A 22,489-nucleotide genomic window follows, 5' to 3' on the forward strand; every position below is an offset into this window, starting at 1 on the left:
GTACGCTGATAACTTCCAACTAAATCCATCCTTATATGAAAATGGCTTGAAAACAACTGTACCTGAATATGCTCATTTTGACTGTTAAAACAAGAAACTGGACTTGTTCTGGCTGGTTCCACCAATTAACTGTTTTATAGTTTTGTACATCTCTCACAAACAAACAAGTGTTCCTCTTGATCTGGACTTAAAATGCTTTATTACAGAGCAAGTTTAGTTTTCCTCTCTCTCTCTCTCTCTCTCCTCTCTCTCTTTCGGACAATTTGGTAAATCTTGCATCAGGCAAACATGGAAAGAATCTCATTTGGCCGTTTTGAAGTCCACGAGATTGCTGCGTTTGTGTTGAATTCAGCTGGCCATTATGAGGCGATCAACAGAAACTGCTGTAACTATTATCTATCTACGGAGTCTGTGGCCTTGTTCGCAGACCAAGTCTCAAGCCGACCCAGCTACATCATTGGGCAGATTGTGCATATTGAGCTCCAAACTGTGAGGGTATTGCCTCCTCCAATTCAGACTGAGCATGGTAGAGGGGATCCAATAGATTATCTGACTTCTGAAACAGGGACCAGTCGGTTGTCCTTGAATTCAGGATCAACTTCAAATCCATATGGTCCACCAATTGGTTGTGAATACTTCATAGTGACAGTAAACATGTTACTAGATACCGTCATTCATTCACCACCTCCTTCCTGATCCTGGTTCAGGGAGATGGGCATGATGGAAGAAACTAAGTGTACATATATCTATTTCCATATATAATTAAGTATCCAAAGGACTTACCATATGCTTCAGCTTTGGCCCACTAATACCCAAGTGCATCCTTATGGAATCGATAATATCCTACTTTCATCATCAACAATTGACCCTGTCTAGGAACAACAGGAATGAGTATCTCTGCTATGCCACTCATATTGAAGACAGGATTAAATTTTACCACTATGGACCTTCACGTTTAGAAGGCTTAAATTGTCCAGTTTAAGAGATAAGAGAGGGTTGGAGAGAATGACAATAGCTTCTTGTACTAACAGAAATTGGCCTTATTTCTATTTAGAGCCCATTTAGGAATGAATCCAGGTATCACATTTTTGTTTTTTGAAGTTTTTGTTAGTATCGCGTACAAAAATAACCTCAATAAATATACAGTTGATAAACTAATAACCTAGTTTAAATAATAAAATTTCATGACCCCAACTCGGATCAATATACAAAATTAATAACTTCGTTAAATACATAAGATAATAATTTATTTAAAAATTCTTAAGGGGGCAAGGAAATATAAATTAATAATTAATTGAAGGACATTAGAAAAAAAAATACTAAAAAACATTTCATAATATAGTATTAAATTTTTTTATAACTTCTATTTTCTGAATTCAAATCTTTTTTAGAACCATCACATGCTTGAAATATTTTTATCTTTTAGATCATAAGTTTTGACATCCATCTCTTCCTTAATCATCTTTATATCTTTTACAAATAATAATCATCTCTTATTTTTAGTCATTTAGGCTTCTATGTATTAACTTTTGACCACATTTATTGCTTTGGGATTTATAAGTCATACATGAAAAGTATAGTACAATTGAAATATAATATTCTCTAAATTAATAAATATTCATTTATCTAAAATAGTTCTAATATAGTGTTTGAATAAATTTTTTTTTAAAAATATTTATACTTCTAATAATGTGTCATATAAAAAAATGATTTTTGTAAGAATCACGTAGAAGTGGTGTCCAAAATTTTTGTAATGAAGCACTTCTAGCCCCCTCAATATCACTCTCAAACAAACTCATATCACTCCATAGATTATCCATAGAGATTCCCCATAATGGAAGTTGACCACTAGTGTCAATCAAATGGCAGCTTTACCATTCTAAAATCATCAGTTCATTTCTAAAATTACCATTTCTAAAGAAAGAAACACATCTACCCCATTCTCAATTTAAGAAAAATTAGCTTATGCTAAAATCTCAAATATTCCTTTCCAAATTAATACTCTCAAACCATCTCACATACTTCAATTGAACATAGTACATGAACTGGGAAAGGACAGTAATACAAGTAAGATGGCATTGTCTCTGATAACGTTATTGAAAACAAAATAGATCCTCAAGAATATTTTTAAGGAACCAAAGATTGAAAAGAGATGAAATTACAGAGATTCACTTGCATGAGCGCAATCAAGGCCGAAAAAGTATAAGAGAGCAGAGGTTTTCCATATTGACCACCTACCAGAGAGCTTCCGGATGATCACCCCTGAAACAGCTCTCTCAATGTAATCATGGGGAATGGTTTTTGCAAAGGTGGCTTCGGACTTGATAGTGCCTGAGAAACTTGCCTCATGCTTGGCCGACATTGGGGGTTAACATGCTGGCACGCAAATGCTAGCTTCACAGCAAATGCAACTTCCTCACTGATTTGATGTATGGGAGGTGAGAGGCGTTGGTCTATCACATCCTTCAACAACAAAGAATCAGCCACTGCTGTGACTGATGACGATGATGATGCTGATGACAGGGATGAGATGAGATCACCAGGATGTTTACCCATAATTACTTCCAATGCCACCACCCCATAGCTATAAACATCAGTTTTATTATTCACCTGGGTGGTGTAAGCAAGCTCTGCAACACAAAATATCATCACTCATACCCCATTTCGTAAACAAAGATTTGAAAGACTTTTACAAGAGCAATCTTACATTAGATGAAATAACAACTTAATTACCTGGAGCACTATACCCAAAGGTGCCTGCGAATGAGGTCCAATTGGATGGTGAGTCTGGCTTTAAAAGCCTTGCTGTGCCGAAGTCCGATACATGAGCCTCATATTCAGAGTCCAATAAAACATTGTTACCGGATATGTCCCTGTGAATTATAGGGGGTGAACAATCATGATGCATATAAGATAATGCCTCCGCCACACCTTTCACAATATTTAGCCTCCTACTCCAATCCAACCCAATTGCTTCTTCCTCGTTGCTTAGAATGTTTCTTAGGCTTCCCTTTTCCATCAGCTTATAGACCAAAAACGAGTGCCTTGCATGTGAGCAATAGCCATAAAACTTCACAATGTTTCGATGTCGAATTTCTGTTAAGGCCCGAATTTCACTTGTAAAAGCTTTCAAACTACTCATCTCACCATCTTGTGGTGGGTGAAGCTTTTTCACAGCAACAACTCGACCAGTTGGTAGCTCGGCCTTATAAACTGTGCCTTGTCCTCCGCTCCCAATACAATATTTAGAGTTGAAGTCCTCAGTCACCTCAATGATATCTTGATACAATATCACTCCATCATGGCTCCATATTGCAAATAGATCTTCACATGGTGTTTCACTGGACTTGCCTTTTCTGTTCCTTGCTCTCCAGTAAAGGGTAAAATAAATTCCCATGGAAATGCATAGAAGAAATACGGTGCTGGAGATAATCAAAATCATAGACCTTTTGTTCTTCTTCTGTGTGAATGGGATACAGGGCTTCAGACCAGTGGCATTGCCACATAAGCCACCATTGTTCATGAATGTCTCAAATGGAGCCTCCTGAAAGGCTTTGATGTCAGGGAGAGGTCCCTCCAACTGATTAGAAGATATATCAACAGATGTCAAACTCAACATATCTTCGAAAGTGGATGGGATGGAACCAGAGAGTTCATTGTGGGAGAGATTCAATGTTTCTAAGCGTTGTAGTTCTCCAAGCTGTTGTGGTATCTTCCCATTCAGCATGTTTTGACTGAGATCGAGATTTTGAAGGGAATGCATGTTCCCAATCTCATCAGGAATGCTTTCCCCAAATTTATTCTTGCTCAAGTTGAGAAAGAATAGTTTGGAAAGCATTCCTAGTTGTTTAGGGATTGAGCCACTTAAGTTGTTTGATGTCAAGCTAAGATGTTCAAGATTAAAAAGATTTCCCACCTCCAAAGGAATGTTGCCTGAAAGTTGGTTGTTGCTTAACACCAAATGGAACATTGATGTTAGCTTACCCAGTTCTCTAGGGATCTTCCCGAGCAGATGATTTGAAGAGAGATCAAGTCGATGCAGTTGAATTGCTTCCCCAAGTTGAGGTGGTATGATACCAGACAAATTATTGTGGGATATGTTCAGGCTTGTTAGGCTACCACATTGCCCCCATTTATGAGAAAGCTCACCATACAAATTGTTGGAACTCAAATCCATAAAATTCAAGTTTGGGTATACGCCAAAAACTTCAGTTATGTTTCCTTCGAGTTGGTTTCTTTCAAGCCGAACTCTAAATAAGCTAGTGCAATTTCTCAAGCTCATTGGAATAGGACCGGTAAAATGGTTGCCCATGGCTGTAAAATTTTCAAGTGCTCCACCTAGACACATTTGTTGAGGTAAATGGCCAGTAAAATTGTTCTCTTCTAAGTGCAAGGATTTCAAATGTATGAGATTATCAATTTCTTGAGGAATGGGGCCACTGAGTTTATTAGTTGCCAGTGCAAGATCATGAAGAGATCTCAACAATCCAATTTCTCGAGGGATGGAACCAGAAAATCTGTTATTATCAAGATACAATTTGGTTAAATTCCTCAAGTTTCCTATGGAAGGAGGGATGGGACCACTGAGATTGTTTGTTGACAATGAAAGATTAAAGAGAGATCTCAATAATCCAATTTCTTGAGGAATGGAACCAGAAAGTTTGTTATTATGAAGGTACAAAGTGGTTAAATTCCTCAATTTTCCTATGGAAGGTGGGATGGGACCATTGAGATTGTTAGTTGACAACTCAAGATCATTAAGAGATCTCAACAATCCAATTTCTTTAGGGATGAAACCAGAAAGTTTGTTAGTATGAAGGTACAAAGTGGTTAAATTCCTCAAGTTTCCTATGGAAGGTGGGATGGGACCATTGAGATTGTTAATCGACAACTCAAGATCATTAAGAGAACTTAACAATCCAATTTCTTTCGGGATGGAACCAGAAAGTTTGTTAGTATGAAGGTACAAAGTGGTTAGATTCCTCAAGTTTCCTATGGAAGGTGGGATGGGACCATTAAGATTGTTAGTTGACAACTCAAGATCATTAAGAGATCTCAACAATCCAATTTCTTGAGGGATAGAACCAGAAAGTTTGTTAATATGAAGGTACAAAGTGGTTAAATTCCTCAAATTTCCTATGGAAGAAGGGATGGGACCACTAAGATTGTTAGCTAACAACTCAAGATCATTAAGAGATCTCAACAATCCAATTTCATGAGGGATGGAACCAGAAAGTTTGTTAGTATGAAGGTACAAAGTGGTTAAATTCCTCAAGTTTCCTATTGAAGGCGGGATGGGACCACTAAGATTGTTAGTTGACAACTTAAGATTATTAAGAGATCTCAACAATCCAATTTCTTGAGGGATGGAACCAGAAAGTTTGTTAGTATGAAGGTACAAAGTGGTTAAATTCTTCAAATTTCCTATGGAATGAGGGATGGGACCACTAAGATTGTTAGCTGACAACTCAAGATCATTAAGAGATCTCAACAATCCAATTTCTTGAGGGATGGAACCAGAAAGTTTGTTAGTATGAAGGTACAAACTGCTTAAATTCCTCAAGTTTCCTATTGAAGGCGGGATGAGACCACTAAGATTGTTAGTTGACAACTTAAGATTATTAAGAGATCTCAACAATCCAATTTCTTGAGGGATAGATCCAGAAAGTTTGTTAATATGAAGGTACAAAGTGGTTAAATTCCTCAAATTTCCTATGGAATGAGGGATGGGACCACTAAGATTGTTAGTTGACAACTCAAGATCATTAAGAGATCTCAACAATCCAATTTCTTGAGGGATGGAACCAGAAAGTTTGTTAGTATGAAGGTACAAAGTGGTTAAATTCCTCAAATTTCCTATGGAAGGTGGAATGAGACCACTAAGATTGTTAGTTGACAACTCAAGATCATTAAGAGATCTCAACAATCCAATTTCTTTAGGGATGGAACCAGAAAGTTTGTTAGTATGAAGGTACAAAGTGGTTAAGTTCCTCAAGTTTCCTATGGAAGGTGGGATGAGACCAATGAGATTGTTTTTTGATAAGTCAAGATCATTAATAGATGTTAACAATCCAATTTCTTGAGGGATGGAACCAAACAGTTTGTTAGTATAAAGGTGCAAAGTGGTTAAATTCCTCAAGTTTCCTATGGAAGTCGGGATGGGACCACTAAGATTGTTAGTTGACAACACAAGGTTATTAAGAGATCTTAACAATCCAATTTCTCGAGGAATGAAACCATAAAACTCATTGCTATAAAGATACAAACTGGTTAAGTTCCTCAAGTTTCCTATTGAAGGAGGGATTTGACCTCTTAAATGGTTGGAAGGCAATGCAAGAAAAATAAGAGATGTTAGCAATCCAACTTGGTGAGGTATGAGACCATCAAAATTATTGAAACCCAAGTCAAGGATGGTGATAAATTTGGAAAGATTACTAATGTGGGTGGGAATGATTCCATAGAACGAGTTGTTATAAAGATCAAGAGTGACAAGATTGGGGAGTGATAAGAAATTGAGATTGTAGAGCGTACCTCTTAGACCACAACTTTCAAGGTTTAAACTGGAGACACTTTTTGACTTGTGGCAAGTAACTCCAAACCAATTATTGCATGCAGAAACTCCAGACCAAGAAGAGAGGAAAGATTGTGATCGAATATGAAGGCTGGATTTCCATGTTAGAAGAGCAAGTGCTTCTTTTTCTTGCTCAATAATCAAAGAAGTGGTAGAAGCAAAAGCAGATGTAGAAGAGACATGAAATGACGATGATGTTGAACAAAAAGGGAAATACAGAATGATGAAGAAGCAAAGAATGATGATGAGTCGAGGGGGTGAGGAATAGGATGGAGGATATTGAAGGGCCATTGTTAGATGGGTGGAAACGATGGATATTCAATACATATTTATACACTCAAAATCAAATATGCATCTTGTGTTTCCATTACCTACAGTCATTTTCTATAACAACTTTTCAAATATATTAATTAGCAATTGTATTAGACATAAAGTTGGTTAATTCTACCACTATACCTGCAATACTTCTATGTAAAATGGATTTAGCATTAGTCGTTTACCAATACTTTAAATGCATCATATGAATATGAACATCAATGGGGCAAAAAGAATAGTCCACATGGCTTGTAATTGAAACCTTGAATTTTTTTTTTAATAGCTTTTCCTTTTTTATTTTCAATTTCTTTTTTTATAAAATTTTACATGAATGAATTTGAAAAACTTTTAAAATTGTAGACTAACAATAGACAACATAAATCTATAAAACAATTGAGGTCATGCATGGAATTGTTTTTCATCAATTCTTTGTTAATCAAGAATTAATTGGCTTGTGTATAAGATAAAATTTTTGTTTCTATTTTTTATTTTAAAAAATAAAAGTTTTAACGTACATTTCTTTAAAAAAAAACATGGTTTGTTGTTTATTTTTAAATATTTTAGATTTTAAAATTTAATAAAATTATCTTTGAAAAATAAAATATAGAAAAAAAATTATTTCCTATTTGTTTTTTCATCTTTTAAAAATAAAAAATGAAAATATATCTAAATGTAAGAATTATTTGTTGTTTTCCTTGCAATTTTCCTTTGCTATGGCATGAAATTTTGCCACAAAAATAATAATAAAAAATTGCACAATGTGATGATACTTATATTCGTATACTTATATTTTTACACTAAATATGATGAAAAAAGGCATGTTCAAAATGTAAATTTTGTTATTTCTTTTTTCAAATAATATTACATTATTTTAACTCAATATTAATTCCACAAAGAAGAAAACTCAATCCATGGTTTCCCCGAAATGGTAATATTTTTTTTTTCAATTTTATTTAATAATTAAAGAGTTGGCTTTTGTCCCAAGATACACATAAATATAAGAAATAAAAAAAAAAGTAAAAATTCAATGACTGAGTAGACCATCCAATTCAAGAAATATAAGTTTCGGTTCATTGATTTTAAATTTAAACTTAGAATATTTTTTTCCTTTTTTATAGTAATTAATTTTTGTTTTTTTGATAACTTAAATTAGCATATAAAAAATATAATTTTTTAATAAAAAAACTATTGTTATTGTTTCTTTGATAATACAACTACTAGCACATTGAAATTGTTATTGATAAAGGTTTTGCAAATTAAAAAAGCACTTTTATTAGACACACTTTCAAACATACTTTTTTTTTTTTGTCTACTTGAGTATCTAAGGTGATAAAGAATTTATTTAATTTGTATTTTTAAGTTTTATTAGATGGTATAAAATTCCTTAAATAGACTTAATCACTTATTAAAACTCTAAATGTCCAAAATCTAGTCATTTTCAATCCTATAAACTATGTTTGGTTTCAAAAGTATTAGTGGAAGATGATTTTTTTCATGTTTGATATACCATAGAAAAGATGAAACAAAATCAAATATGATTAAAATTAGTTAAAACATATATATTTTGAAATTATTTAATTTTTATATAGAAGATAAAAATTAAATGAAATGATATATGTAAATAATATATTAACTTTAAATATATTTTTAATTTTGTAATTTTTTGCATTTGATTTTTCTTGATTTTATTTTCTTAGTTTTTTCTCTTATATTTTCGAAGAATCACACAAAGGATTAATGCCAAATCATGGAACTTGGGAAGAAGTGCAAATGCACTAACTCAACAAGTCTTGGTGTATGGCTCCCACTTTGACAAAAACCACTCAATAAGATGATAACATGATTCCAAGCACTCATCAATTACTATTAATTATTACTTTAATTAGCCTATCAAAAGAGTTGAATGCATTGAAAAGCCTTGATCATGAATCAAAGAATAACTAAAATTCTTTTTTGATTATGCAAGTAAATGCTAAAAAATTAAGTACAATAACAACTTCTCATAAATCTTCTCTATCGTGCAAGGCCAACATTAGTTTGGTTAGACTATTAGATGAACCAAATTTATCTAACATTAGTTAGGTTAGACTATTAGATGAGACCAATTCATCTAATAATGGTGATTAGCATGACTCATAATGATGACTAGCATGACTCCAAGAATGACTTTTTCTAAAGTTGCATAATGATATTTTGCTTCTTTATAAATTAATCTATCTTTGTTTGGTAAAGTAGCAATGAGTTAAAATAGATCTATTATTTGATAGAAAGTCTTTGAGACATTTGGGCCCCTAAACCGAAGAATGTGTTGAGTTTGCATATTAATGACTTAGCAAGCACTTAAGCATTCTCAAGTCATCACTTGTGTTGATACATTAGATTAGGTTAATGATTTAATTTATTACTATCTTTCATTGAGTTTAATGTGTTTTTCTCAATGGATCTTACTTTATAATTGATTAATTTTTTAAGTATACGTTTGAAGTAACTACAACATAAGGAGTGGCTATGACATGTTCACAAGGTGAAAATTTTGAAGAAAACATAAAAAACAGAGTAAATTGCACAAAAATAAACTTAAAGGAAGCATCATATACAAAAAGCAAATTGAAGGGAAATATCAATAGATTCACATGAATAATTATAGGTAGGAAGCTCACAACAATATTATAATTATAATTGTAGTGATAATTATAGCTAATAATTTTTCAAAAGAACTCCAAATTGCAACCACAAATTCAATAAAAGCATAAAAAGGCACTCAAAATTTATATAAAATATATAAAACTAGTCTCAAGTCATCATTATAGCATGCACCTAAGCAGTCTCAAGTCATCACTTGTGTCGCTGTATTAGATTAAGTTGATAATTTAATATATTTCATTCTTGCATTAAGTTTGATGTGTCTTTTCTCAAAGGATCTTATTTTATAATTAGTTAATTTTTAAACTATGAAGGATATTGGAGGGCCATTGTTAGATGGGTGGAAATATGCATCCGATGTTTCCATTACCTACTTAGTCATATCCTATAACAACTTTTCAAATATATTAATCAGCAACCATATTTGACATAAAGTTGGTTATTCTACCACTCTACTTGCAATACTTTTATATAAAATGAATTTAGCATTAGTTGTTTACCAATACTTTAAATGCATTCTATGAATATGAACATCAATGGGGCAAAAAGAATAATCCTCATGGCTTGTAATTGAAAGATTGATTTTTTTTTTTTTAATAGCTTTTCCTTTTCTATTTATATTTTTTAAAATAAAATTTTAAAAGAAAAAATTGAAAAAATTGAAAAAACATTTAAAATTGTAGATTAACAAAGAGACAACCACAAATTTAAAAAACAATTGAGGTCATGTGTGGGATTATTTTTCATCAATTTTTTGTTAATGAAGAACTGGTTTGTGTATAAGATAAAAATTTTGTTTCTATTTTTTCTTTAAGAAATAAAAGTTTTAACATTTCCTTAAAAAAAGAACATGGTTTGTTGTTTATTTTTAAATAATTTTGTATTTTAAAATTTAATAAAATTATCTTTGAAAAATAAAATATAGAAAAAAATTATTTCTATTCATGTTTTCTTCTTTTAAAAATAAAAAGAATGGAAATATATCTAAATGTAAGAATTATTTGTTGTTTTCCTTGTAATTTTCCTTTGTTATGACATGAAATTTTGCTAACAAAAAATAAAAAATAAAATAAAAAATTGCACAATGTGATGATACTTATATTCGTGTACTTATATTTTTACACTAAATATGATGTAAAAAGGCATGTTCAAAATATAAATTTTGTTATATCTTTTTCTCAATTTATATTACATTATTTTAACTTATTTTTAATTCCACAAAGAAGAAAACTCAATCCATGGTTTCCACATAATGATAATATTTTTTTTCTACTTAATAATTAAAAGTTGGCTTTTGTCTCCAAATTCACATAAATATAATAAATAAAAAAGTAAAAATTCAATGACTAAATAAACCATCCAATTCAAGAAATATAAGTTTCAGCTCATTAATTTTAAATTTAAACTTATAATATTTTTTCTTTTTTTTTCACAATGACTAATTTTTGTTTTTTGATAACTTAAACTAGTATATAATAAAGATAATTTTTTTTTAATAAAAAACTATTGTCATTATTTCTTTGATAATATATTGAAACTATTATTGATAAAGGCTCCGTAAATTAAAAAAACACTTTTATTAGACACACTTTTAAACATACTCTTATTTATTTGTCTACTTGAGTTTCTAAGGTGATAAAGAATTTATTTAATTTGAGGTGATAAAGAATTTATTTAATTTGTATTTTTAATTTTTATTAGAGGATAGAAAATTCCTCAAATTATATGGCTTTGAATTAGTTGGATGGAATATGGAGGTTACTTTTGTATCTTTATAAAAATCATTTTAAGCCTTGATAGACCATTTTTATTTTATCCTATGGTCTTTTATTTTTATGTGACTTTTCATGTATCTTTGCAATAAGTAAAACCTTTATCTTCACTATTGCATGATTGAAGTTGTTTATATTGAGGCCATCTATGAACTTGGAATAGAGGATACTAAAATTTTTTAAAGCTCTCTCATGAGTTGTATGAATTACACATCCCTAATTTTAATCAAGCTTTTTAGTTCATTTCAACTTTCAAATTTAATGTCATTTTAATTTTTATAATCTTACTTTGCTACTAAATAGACTTAATATAAAACTCTTAATAGCCAAAATCTAGTCATTTCCAACCCTTTAAAGTATGTTTGGTTTCAAAAGTATCAATGGAAGATGATTTTTTTTTATATTAATTTGATATAACATAGAAAAGATGAAACAAAATAAAATATAATTAAAATTAGTTAAGACATATATATATGAAGAATCAAACAAATTATTTAATTTTTATATAGAAGATAAAAAAAAATAAATGAAATGAATTGAAAGTATATATAAATAATTTATTAACTTTAATTCTATAATTTTTTTTCTTCTTTATTTTAGTTCCTTAGTTTTTCCTCTTAGATTTTTGAAAAATCAAACAAAGGATTAATGTCAAATTATGGAACATGGGAAGAAGTTCAATGCATTAACTCAACAAGTCTTGGTGCATGGCTCCCACTTTGAAACCACTCAATAAGATGATAACATGACTCCAAACCCTCATCAATCACTACTAGTTATTACTTTAATTAGGCAATCAAAAGAGCTAAATGCATTGCAAAGTCTTGATCATGACTCAAACAATAATTAAAATTCCTTCTTGATTATGTAAGTAAATGCAAATGAAAAGGTATGACAACAACCACTCATAAACCTTCTCCATTGTGCAAGGCCAACATTAGTTTGGTTAGACTATTAGATGAACTAAATTTATCTAACATTAGTTAGGTTAGACAATTAGATGAGACAAATTTATCTGATAATGATGATTAGCATGACTCCAAAGTTGATTTTTTCTAAATTTTTATCTCATAATGATGACTAGCATGACTCCAAAAATAACTTTTTCTAATTTTGCTTCTTTATAAATTAATCTATCTTTGTAGGTGAAGTAGCACTGAGTTAAAACAGATCTATTGTTTGATAGAAAATCTTTGTGACATGTGGGGTCCTCAACCAAAGAATGTGTTATGTTTGCATATTAATGACATAGCATGCACTTAAGCATTCCCAAGTCATCACTTGCGTTAATATATTAGGTTAGGTTAATAATTTTTTTTTTAATTCCATTCTTTCATTGAGTTTTGTGTGTCTTTTTTTTGAAGGATTTTATTTTCTAACTAATTAATTTTGTAACTATATATGCATTTAAAGTAATTATAGTATAAAGGATCAGTATGGCATGCTCATTAGGTGAAAATTTTGAAAAAAAAAAACATTAAAAACATAACTAATTGAACAAAAATATACATAAAGTGAGCACATATATATATATATATATATATATGAAGCAAATATCAATACATTCCAATGAATAATTGTAGGAAAGAAAGCTAACAAGAATATTATAATTATATAGTTGTAGTGACCATTATTACTAATAACTTATAAAAAAAACTCCAAATTGCAACCACAATTTCAATGAAGTCATAAAAAGGCACTGAAAATTTATGTAAAATATATAAAAGCAGTCTTAGGTCATCATTATAGCATGCACCTAAGAAGTCTCAAGCCATCACTTGTCTTGATGGATTAATTTATTTCATTCTTGCACCACAATTTCAATGAAGTCATAATTAAAAAGGCACTCAAAATTTATGTAAAATATATAAAAGCAGTCTTAGGTCATCATTATAGCATGCACTTAAGAAGTCTCAAGCCATCACTTGTCTTGATGGATTAATTTATTTCATTCTTGCACCACAATTTCACTGAAGTCATAAAAAGGCACTCAAAATTTATGTAAAATATATAAAAACAGTCTCAGGTCATCATTATAGCATGCACCTAAGAAGTCTCAAGCCATCACTTGTCTTGATGGATTAATTTATTTCATTCTTGCATTGAATTTGATATGTCTTTTGTCAAACTATTTTATTTTTTAATAGATTAATTATTTTAACTATGTACATAGTTGAAGTAACTCCAACAAAAGGAATGGCTATGACATGTTTATTAGGTAAAATTTTTGAAGAAAACATAAAAAAAATGGAGCAAATTAATTGCACAAAAATATACCTAAAGTGAGCAGCATATATAAAAAGCAAATTGAAGGGAAATATCTATAGAATCTAATAAATAATTGTAGGAAAGAAAGCCCACTAGAATATTATAATTATGTAGTTGTAGTGATTATTATAGCTAATAATTTATTTAAAAACTCCAAATTGCAACCGTAATTTCAATAAAGGCATAATTAAAAAGACACTCAAAATTTATGTAGAACGTATAAAAGTAGTCTAAGTCATCATTGTAGCAAGCACCAAAGCAGTCTCAAGTCATCACTTGTGTATTAGTCTTAGATTAGGTTGATACTTTAATTTATTCCATTATTGCATTGAATTTGACGTTTCTTTTCTCAAAGGATCTTATTTATAATTGATTAGTTTTTTAACTATGTATACATTTGAAGTAACTATAGCATAAGGAATGACTATGACATGTTAACTGGGTGACATTTTTGAAGAAAACATAAAAACCAAAGCTAATTGTACATAAATATACCTAAAGTGAGCATCATATTTAAAAAGCAAATTGAAGCGAAATATCTATAGAATCCAATCAATAATTGTAGGAATGATATATAGCTCATAAGAATATTATAAGTATGTGGTTGTAGTGATAATTATAGCTAATAATTTATAAAAAGAACTCTAAATTGCAACCACAATTTCAATAAAAGCATAAAAAGGCACTCAAAATTTATGTAAACTATATAAAATGAGAACACAATAATAAGTAACTTAAACAAAGAAAGAAAAAAAAAGCCATCTAAACACACCCAAAAGGGTACTTAAAATAAGCCTAAACTAGACTTAGATTTCAATCCCAAAGCTATCAACCAAGCAGTAACACTAAAACACTAACTAGGCCCAAAAGCTAATAGCCCCAAGCATAAGCCTAGCTTACCCTATGGCCCAAAACCTAATAGCCTACATGGCTATTAGGTCCTATTGAAGCCTTTCCCCATTTTCTCTTTGCTCACAGCAAGACACTCCTATTCTTTGCTCTAGAGAGATGCCATGAATGGAAGTTAGCCTCCTCTTTTATAAACCTCAAGGATGGTTATTCAATAGTGGTTTTGAGTTTGGGTAGCAACTGTCATTGGAGGAGATAGAGGACAATTTGTTGTGTTCGATTGTGAAGCTTGAATAAGTTTTGTTGTGCTTCGCTCATGATACTGAGGGTTGAGCTACCCAATCAACTTATAGGGGTTGAGCTCCCCATTGAGTTCATGAGGATTGAGCTGCCCATTTAACTTGCCGGGATTGAAGGGGACAACGCCTTTTGAGAAATTTTTTTTTATATGATGATTGATAAGTTTGCTCCTATTATATATTTGAACTCTTTATATTTTAGGGTTCTATTTTTTAGAGAGTGTGGTTGCAATTGAGAGGGTTTTTGAGAACTTCACCATTGTACTCCTTATTCCTTTTGATTAGTGGATTATTGAGTGTTGGTGCACTGCGTGAACGTAGGGATCACATTGATTGCTGAACCACATTAAAAATTTCGTGTTCTTTATTTTCTACTTGTGTGTGTACATGATTTGATTAACATGCTGAATGGGCATGGCAGTGGCTGATTTTTGGAGTTTCCTGCAAAGGCGATGATATGCCTTTTCGGGTTAGTGTTGAAACTCTTTTCACAAATATAAATTTTTTGTATAAACATATTGTGAAATGTACTTAACATGCCCAAAATGCATGTCATAAGTAATCTATCATTAAAACCGTTTTTTTATTGTAGTGAAACAAGCAGATAGGTAGTGGTATGAAATGATATATTGATAATTGGTGATGCTTCTTATATATAAGAATGAGTAAATGATAATTGTGATTATCACAAAAATGTTTTTGTTTGTTATTAAATATTAATATAAGTTAATTATTTATAAGAATATTTTTAACCTAATTAATTAGTTAAGAACTATTTTGTGATTTCAAAGAAAATATTAGTTATAAAAAGGTATAGAGATTGAGAAGTGGACAAATTTTACCTATACCATACTAAAAGTACGTATATTGAAAACAAAAAGGAAATTTTTTTTTCCACACACTAATTGCAAAAACACCATAAAATAGAAAACCTTCTAAAAATAATTTAAGTTCCATGTACTCATTAATAAAAAATAATATATGTGATGGTTTAAGATAGTAACTATATCATTAAAATGTAGTAATTGAATGGTCAAAGGTACTACTTTTAATGTAGTAGTGTACAAAATCCTAATTATTTTTATATACATGTATGAAGTTTGGATTTTATAAACTTGGGTTCTTATTATGTGGTTTTTTTAAAGCTTATTAGCGTTATATCAGTAGTTCATTTCAAACTTTCAAGCACGTTTTCACACATAAATAGGGAGGTGGATGAACACAGGTTGTGTGTTCCTTATGTTAGTATGGTTTGAAGCTAGCATTATATGTGCTACGGGGTGCATTAGACCTAACATTTCACATGGTTACTATGGTAAGAAGATATATGAATCACCTTAGAAAAAGATCCATTGCTAGCTGGTTTTTAAGAGCTCTTGGGGTTGTGAGCGAAGCTGTGTGGGAGATTTTCCTTTTTGTAGAAGATTGGCAAAATTTTAGTCAGTGTTGAAATTATGGGAAAATGGCTCGTTTTTTTTTTTTGGCTTACAAGGAACTTTATTGTGGCATAGTTCCATTTGGTAATTACAAACTTTAGTTCTAACATCCGCTTAGCAAACAACCTTTCTTGAGCTTGCATATGGACTCCATTAATAGAGGACATAAACAACTGAGAACCAAGGTGTTAAACTACCAATTGGTCTTAAAAATTTAAGCTATTTGGTAATGGTGGGTTAACAATGTACATCAAGATGATTTGGGTTACAACCCTAATACCCTACCCTTTTTGGGCTTGCATGTGAGTCAATAAAGTCTAATAAATATGCGATTAAGTTCAAATTCATGGTTTGTTGTAAGTTTTTATATTTTTTTAAGCTATAAATTTGACTCAAATATATATTATAAGTTATTAAAAAATAATGGCCGAACAATATATATCAAGTTGATTTAGGCTAAAGCTCTAATTAAACAATGGGTGGGTTAAGATGCCTTGTTCATCTCTATGAAGTTTCATCAATTTAATTTATTTCACATGTGAAATACCATGCAAAATAATTATCCTTAGATGCTTTAGTACATGAAATGATTATTTGTGAACGATAAGAAAGAGTTATTCCTAGGAATGAAAGATGTTGAAAAGGAATAATTATTTTTATTCATACGTTTGGCTATTGTTGAAGCCAAAGAAACTGTCACTATAGGCATAGATTTTTAGAACTATTTATCGCTATTAACGTCAAGGTTTCTCCTATTTTTATGATTTGGGCTCCTTTAGGAATTAGTAAGATTGTGGATAACATTCATTCTCCTTTGTTAACCATCTTAATTAAATAACTACAAACTTAAAAAGAAAGAAAAAGATGATCAAGATAATACCTAGGCACAAATATGTACTTGTGTTCTATTCAAATATGGTATTATTTGATTATTTGGTAATCAAATGTTAAGTTTTGTCAATATCTATTACGACTATATATGCATACGAGAGTCCATTCAATTAAGAGTGCATTTGGCACTATTATTAATTACGAAATGCTTTTAATCATTTTCTATCCTTTAGAAGTATTTTTGAAAGAATCACCTATCAAGTGGTTCTCCAAGAAATACTACGAGTGATTTTATAACTTCTTAAAAGTGTTTTCTAAATTTTGCCAAATGCTTGCTTTTTTATTTTATTTTTATCAAAAATGCTTTTTATGCAAGAAGTGTATTTTTAAAACATTGCCAAATAGACTCTAAGTATCCTATTAAGCAACATAAAGGCAAGTCAACCAATAGCACGATTTTCTCCTTGCAATATGTTGCCACATTATTCTCCTTATAATAGCATGATATTATTATAAATCAATGTCAAGTTTTCCATTATATAATCATTTTCTACTTTCTATTTAGAGAAATTTTTGTAAATATATACCAATGTTGTATCATAACTAAAGCAATGAATTGAGAATACAATTTATATTATATTCCTTTTGATATGGTATCAGAAATTTTAAGTCTTGTTCTAGCTAATTTTTTCCCATGGCTTTCGGTGGACCCGCATTTTTCGGATACATCCCTACTTGATGACAAGACTTATTTTCTTAGTGAAAAACTAATTTTTATAAAATTTGAGTCTCCACTTATTTTTATATATTTTTAAAAGAGAAAAAAAAATAATAAAACCCTAAAAAAATGACTCCCTATTTTTTGAAGAGTATGTTTTTGAAAACTTGAGTCTAAGTCCAGAGGTTAGGTTACCTATCGAGAAGGTACTATAAAGGTAGCATCCCTCTAAGCCTTGAAAACGGGATTCTACCGACTAGGTTTAGCTTCCCGTCTATTAGGTTGTGAAGAAGATCTAAATCTCCTCAGGAGCTATGGCGAGATCCACTAGAGCACATGAGGTATTGTGTAGTAAATATCAATCATAATAGGTTATAGAGAGTAAATCTAAGGGTAGCTTATGCAGGGTAATTCTGTGTATTATGTTCTCATATAGTGGATTATTGATTTGAAGTCTTTGACTTCATGGTTTTTTATCTTCATACTTTGTGCGAGAGTTTTCCATGTAAAAAATTCTTTGTCACTTTTGTGTTGGATTACTTTCAATATTTTCTACTCTCTCAAACGAACTAATTGAATTAAAAATCTCAGCTTTTTGGTTAATATTATTAAAAACACTTATTCAACCCTTATAGGTATTACCCTATTGGATCATTGTTTTTCCATTTGGTGTCGGAGCAAGAATTTTTCATAAAAAAAAAAAAACTTGATCTTGCTAATCTAATATGAACCAATAGAGGGTAGGCTCTTCCATTACTAATCCGCCTTACTTTGATGGTGACAACTATCCCCATCAGAAGGCTCATATGGGATTCAGCTTGAAGATTCAAGAAGAACAAGTTTCGAACACTATAGAATTTGGATGAGGGTCACCATTAAAATTGGATGGAATTAGAAGATCCATTTGTGAACTCAAGCCCAAACAAGAATGGGATAGACTTGATAATAAGGGTAGTAAGGCCAATGCTTAGGCCCTATATAACATATTTACTGAGACATTTTCTTAGTAACCCATGAGGGCACTTTTTCTATGAAGTTGTCCATTAGAATGCAAGATGATCAGACTTTCTTTGCATTCTGCTCTAAACTAGGTGTCATCGTAAATTCATCTTTTAACCTAAGAGAAAGAATCCCAAAGACCAAACTTGTTAAAAAGATTTTAAGGTCTCTTCTTGAGAGATTTAGACTTAAGGTCACAACTATAGAGGAAAGTAAGGACATTGATTCTATGAGAGTCAATGAACTTGTTGGTTCTCTTTGGACATATGAAATGACACTTGATTCTTAGAAGCCAAGAGAGTCCATTTTTAAGGCTTTAGAGAATGAGAAGAAAGGGCCTGAAAATTTTGAAAACGTAGAAATAGAGAAACTTGTCCTCATGTCAACAAGAATCAAGATGCCATGAAATTTTACAAAAAGACTAATAGGAAGCAAGACTTTAAAAAGGGCAAAGGACCTGAGAATACTTTTAAAGAAAAAGATAAGGGATTCTCTAATGGTAATAAGATTGCATGCTTTAATTGTGGAGGATTATTTTTGGACCACCATAGTCCCAAGATATCAAAAAGTCTATGTAGGCAACCTAGAGTGACACAAACTTAAACAAGAGCAATGCCACTACTTTTGAGAACCACAAGTATGATCAAAATGATTATCTTGCGTTTGTTGCCTCCTATGATTCTGAGCATGATATATTGGCAGTGATAGTGATTATAATGATGATGAGAATGCCATTTTTCTTGAAAACTTGGCTAAAGAATATCAACATTTGCTAAATAACTATATCAAAGTTAAAACTACCTATAAGTCACATAAAATGGAATTGGGTATGTTAAATGAAGATAAATTGAATTATATTGAAAAAAAGTGTTTTCCTAAGACTGAGCATAAATCTCTTCTTAAGAGAAATAATGCTCCAACTCCAAAGATCGACTCTCAAAGAAAATCTACTCCTTCAAAACTTTAAACAAAATATTGATAAGAATAAATCTCATGGATATAAAAGAGGTCAATGTTGGAAAAAATATGGATACAATGGAGAAAAGAAACACTCTCAAACACTCACTTTTATACAATAAAACTCTCAAAGTTACAAAATAAGAACAAGAAGAAGAAGAACACAAGAAAGGCTCAAACAAGTTCTTGGAACTTTGTCCAAAGACTCTATTTCCTCCCACTTCTAGAAATCTTTAGGGAACTAATGGAAATAGTCTTGGGATTGATCAAGCCTTTTCATTTTTCTGCATAAGATTTCAAAAAGAAGAAAAGTCATATAAAGCACTCTTAGGGTTGAAAAAAGGTTACAAGGATGAAAAAAAACTCATTATCTTCCTCAATCTCTTCATCTTTGTAACATTCAAAAAATTAAACCATATGTTTAATTCACACATTAAACATGATTTAATATCAAATGTGTAACTCTCTTACACTTAACCTCTTAAGTTTTATAAAGTTACAAAGATGAGAAGACTCATTGTCTTCCTTAACCTTTCAAGTTTTGTAACATTTCAAAACTTAATCATGTGTTTAATTCACACATTAAAAGTGTAACCCTTTTTACACTTTATTTTCAAAAATTATTTTTCAAAAGTGTAACTCTTCTTACACTTTATTTTTAACCAACAATATATATATATATATATATATATATATATATATATATATATATATATATATATATATATATATATATATATATATATATATAAATATAACAGTCAATACTATAGTAACAAGATTGAGACTCCCACTAGAGAAACAATCTTTGTTGAGAGTAAGGAGGAAACTCCTAAACCTATAACTTCGTTTAGGACACCTTCCCAGTGTACTTTTTGTAAGAAATTTGGACACACTAAAGTAGATTCTTAAGCAGAATGTTTGAGAGGTGTGAGTCCAATTTAAATAGGCTTGTTTGAGAATCAAACTTCCTTAAAAATCATATCTTGAACAATAAAAAAAGAAAGAAAACCCAATACTAGGCCTAGAAATAAGAAAAACACTCTTAGCACTCCTCTTAAGATGAAGGAAATGTGGATAAAGAAAGAAGACCTCCTTTCCCTTTAGAATATGGGCCTAATTAAGTCTAAATATATTCCTCTAGATTCTCATAGGAATTTGGATCCTAGGCAGTCTTTAGGAGCTTCTATATCTACTTAGCTCGTTGTGTTCCATAGCCTAGGATGCCTTCGCATTGTTCTTTTCTTTATCTTAGAGTTGTGATATTTGTAGGGTCATTTTTTCTTTTCGGAGTTCTTTTTAGTATTTTTTTTTTTTTTAAGTGAGCTTGAGAGTAGGCTTTTTGTCTAGGGAAAGTTCATCTGTCAAGTGGTGTAGACGTAAGGATTTTTGCTTTTAATGACCACTTTCCTGTATCCAAGGCCTATCCTATATCAATCTTAGGATATCTCTATCTACTTTATTAACTTGATTTATTACTAACTGCTTGAATACCTCAACTATAAGTTGTTGATGTACTAGATCCACACAAGATTTGATTTTATTCCCTAGAATCTCCTTAGTCACTTTTCACGTAGTGAATCAAAGTAAATAAAAATCCTGGTATATTAGGAAATCTAAATTTATTCTTGGTAAGCAATTAGTAGGGAATTTTCTTAATTATTTTGCATTTTTTTGGAAGTAATGACCATCATGCTTGTTGATATATAAATTCACATATCTTGTTTGACTTAGTTCAATATTTTGTTTTCTAAAGTGATCCTTGGCATCTTGGCTAAAATAAAATTCAAGATTCTTTCCAAGAATATGATGTCATCATTTGTAAAATTTAGAAACACACTCTAAATGGAAAAAGGCAACCATGTTGGAAGTATGATTTCTATATTTGGTGGACAATGTCTCCACTTTTCAAAATAAAATAAAAAGAAAAATAATGATATCTAATTGAGGGGAGAAAAAGTTGTGTTTCATGCAAATCAACAATTGTCATGTTAAATAGAAATCCAAGGAACTTTGTTAATTAGTACTTGATGTGGTTTAGTATCTTCTGGGAAATTCAAAATCAAAATCTAGCAGTTCTACGGTAAGTTGATATCGTTGATAAACAATACCATTGGTTTCTTTAGTTCTACTATAACTAGATTGATATTAAAATAATTTCTAAATCAAGATTGTGATTAATGTTTTTCTTTGGATACGGTAATTCTATCTTGTATTTCTAAATCTATGGATTTGTCTACTTGATTTATTTTTGTTCCTTCTAATTTTTCAAGTTTATTCAGTGTGGTTGATCTCTAGGTTGAAAATTTTTGTCTATCATAGCTTTTTCAGCCTCTTTAGGTTTAAAAGGTTGAGTTTCTCGATTTGTTTACGTCAAAGAGGATATTTCATAAACTCAAAGAAGTGTTCAAATTGTTCTTATTGCTTGATCTAGAGTGTTGAGCACTTTAGTGCTTGATATTTTTTTTGCTTCATTATCTCTCTCTTACATTCTTTTCATGTCTTATTTATTTGTTTATGTCATTTTCATGACAAGAAATGGAAGAAATATGATTGTTTTGATATAAGATTGATAATTTGGGATTGATATTTATGATGAAATTTGATTGTTTGTTTAATGGACTGTGATAAGACTAATTTGGTTTATCCATTTTCTAAGATATTACTTTTTATGGGCATTTTTGTTTAAGTCTGTGTAGAATCACAAGTTCCAAACTTGTAAGAACTTTTTAGATGAGTTTAATATATTTGAATATCAGTTTGTAGGATGTTTGGTTTAGATGAGCGACTTTGAGTGATTATTAAACTCTGTTTGGGAGTATTGGTGGGTT

General features: G+C 30.7%; 1 protein-coding gene across 1 annotated transcript in view; it reads right to left on the reverse strand.

The window, feature by feature from the left end:
• The window catches only part of LOC117924740 (probable leucine-rich repeat receptor-like protein kinase At1g35710), a 31,429-nt gene extending 24,567 nt beyond the window's left edge, over positions 1–6,862 (reverse strand). Inside the window, exon 1 of the mRNA XM_034843459.1 lies at positions 2,734–6,862. Coding sequence (XP_034699350.1) covers positions 2,734–6,862 — 4,129 coding nt within the window. The remainder of the gene's footprint in view (positions 1–2,733) is intronic.
• Positions 6,863–22,489: the final 15,627 nt, after the last annotated feature.

Source organism: Vitis riparia, chromosome 11 (assembly GCF_004353265.1).
Source record: "Vitis riparia cultivar Riparia Gloire de Montpellier isolate 1030 chromosome 11, EGFV_Vit.rip_1.0, whole genome shotgun sequence".
Classification (NCBI taxonomy): domain Eukaryota; kingdom Viridiplantae; phylum Streptophyta; class Magnoliopsida; order Vitales; family Vitaceae; genus Vitis; species Vitis riparia.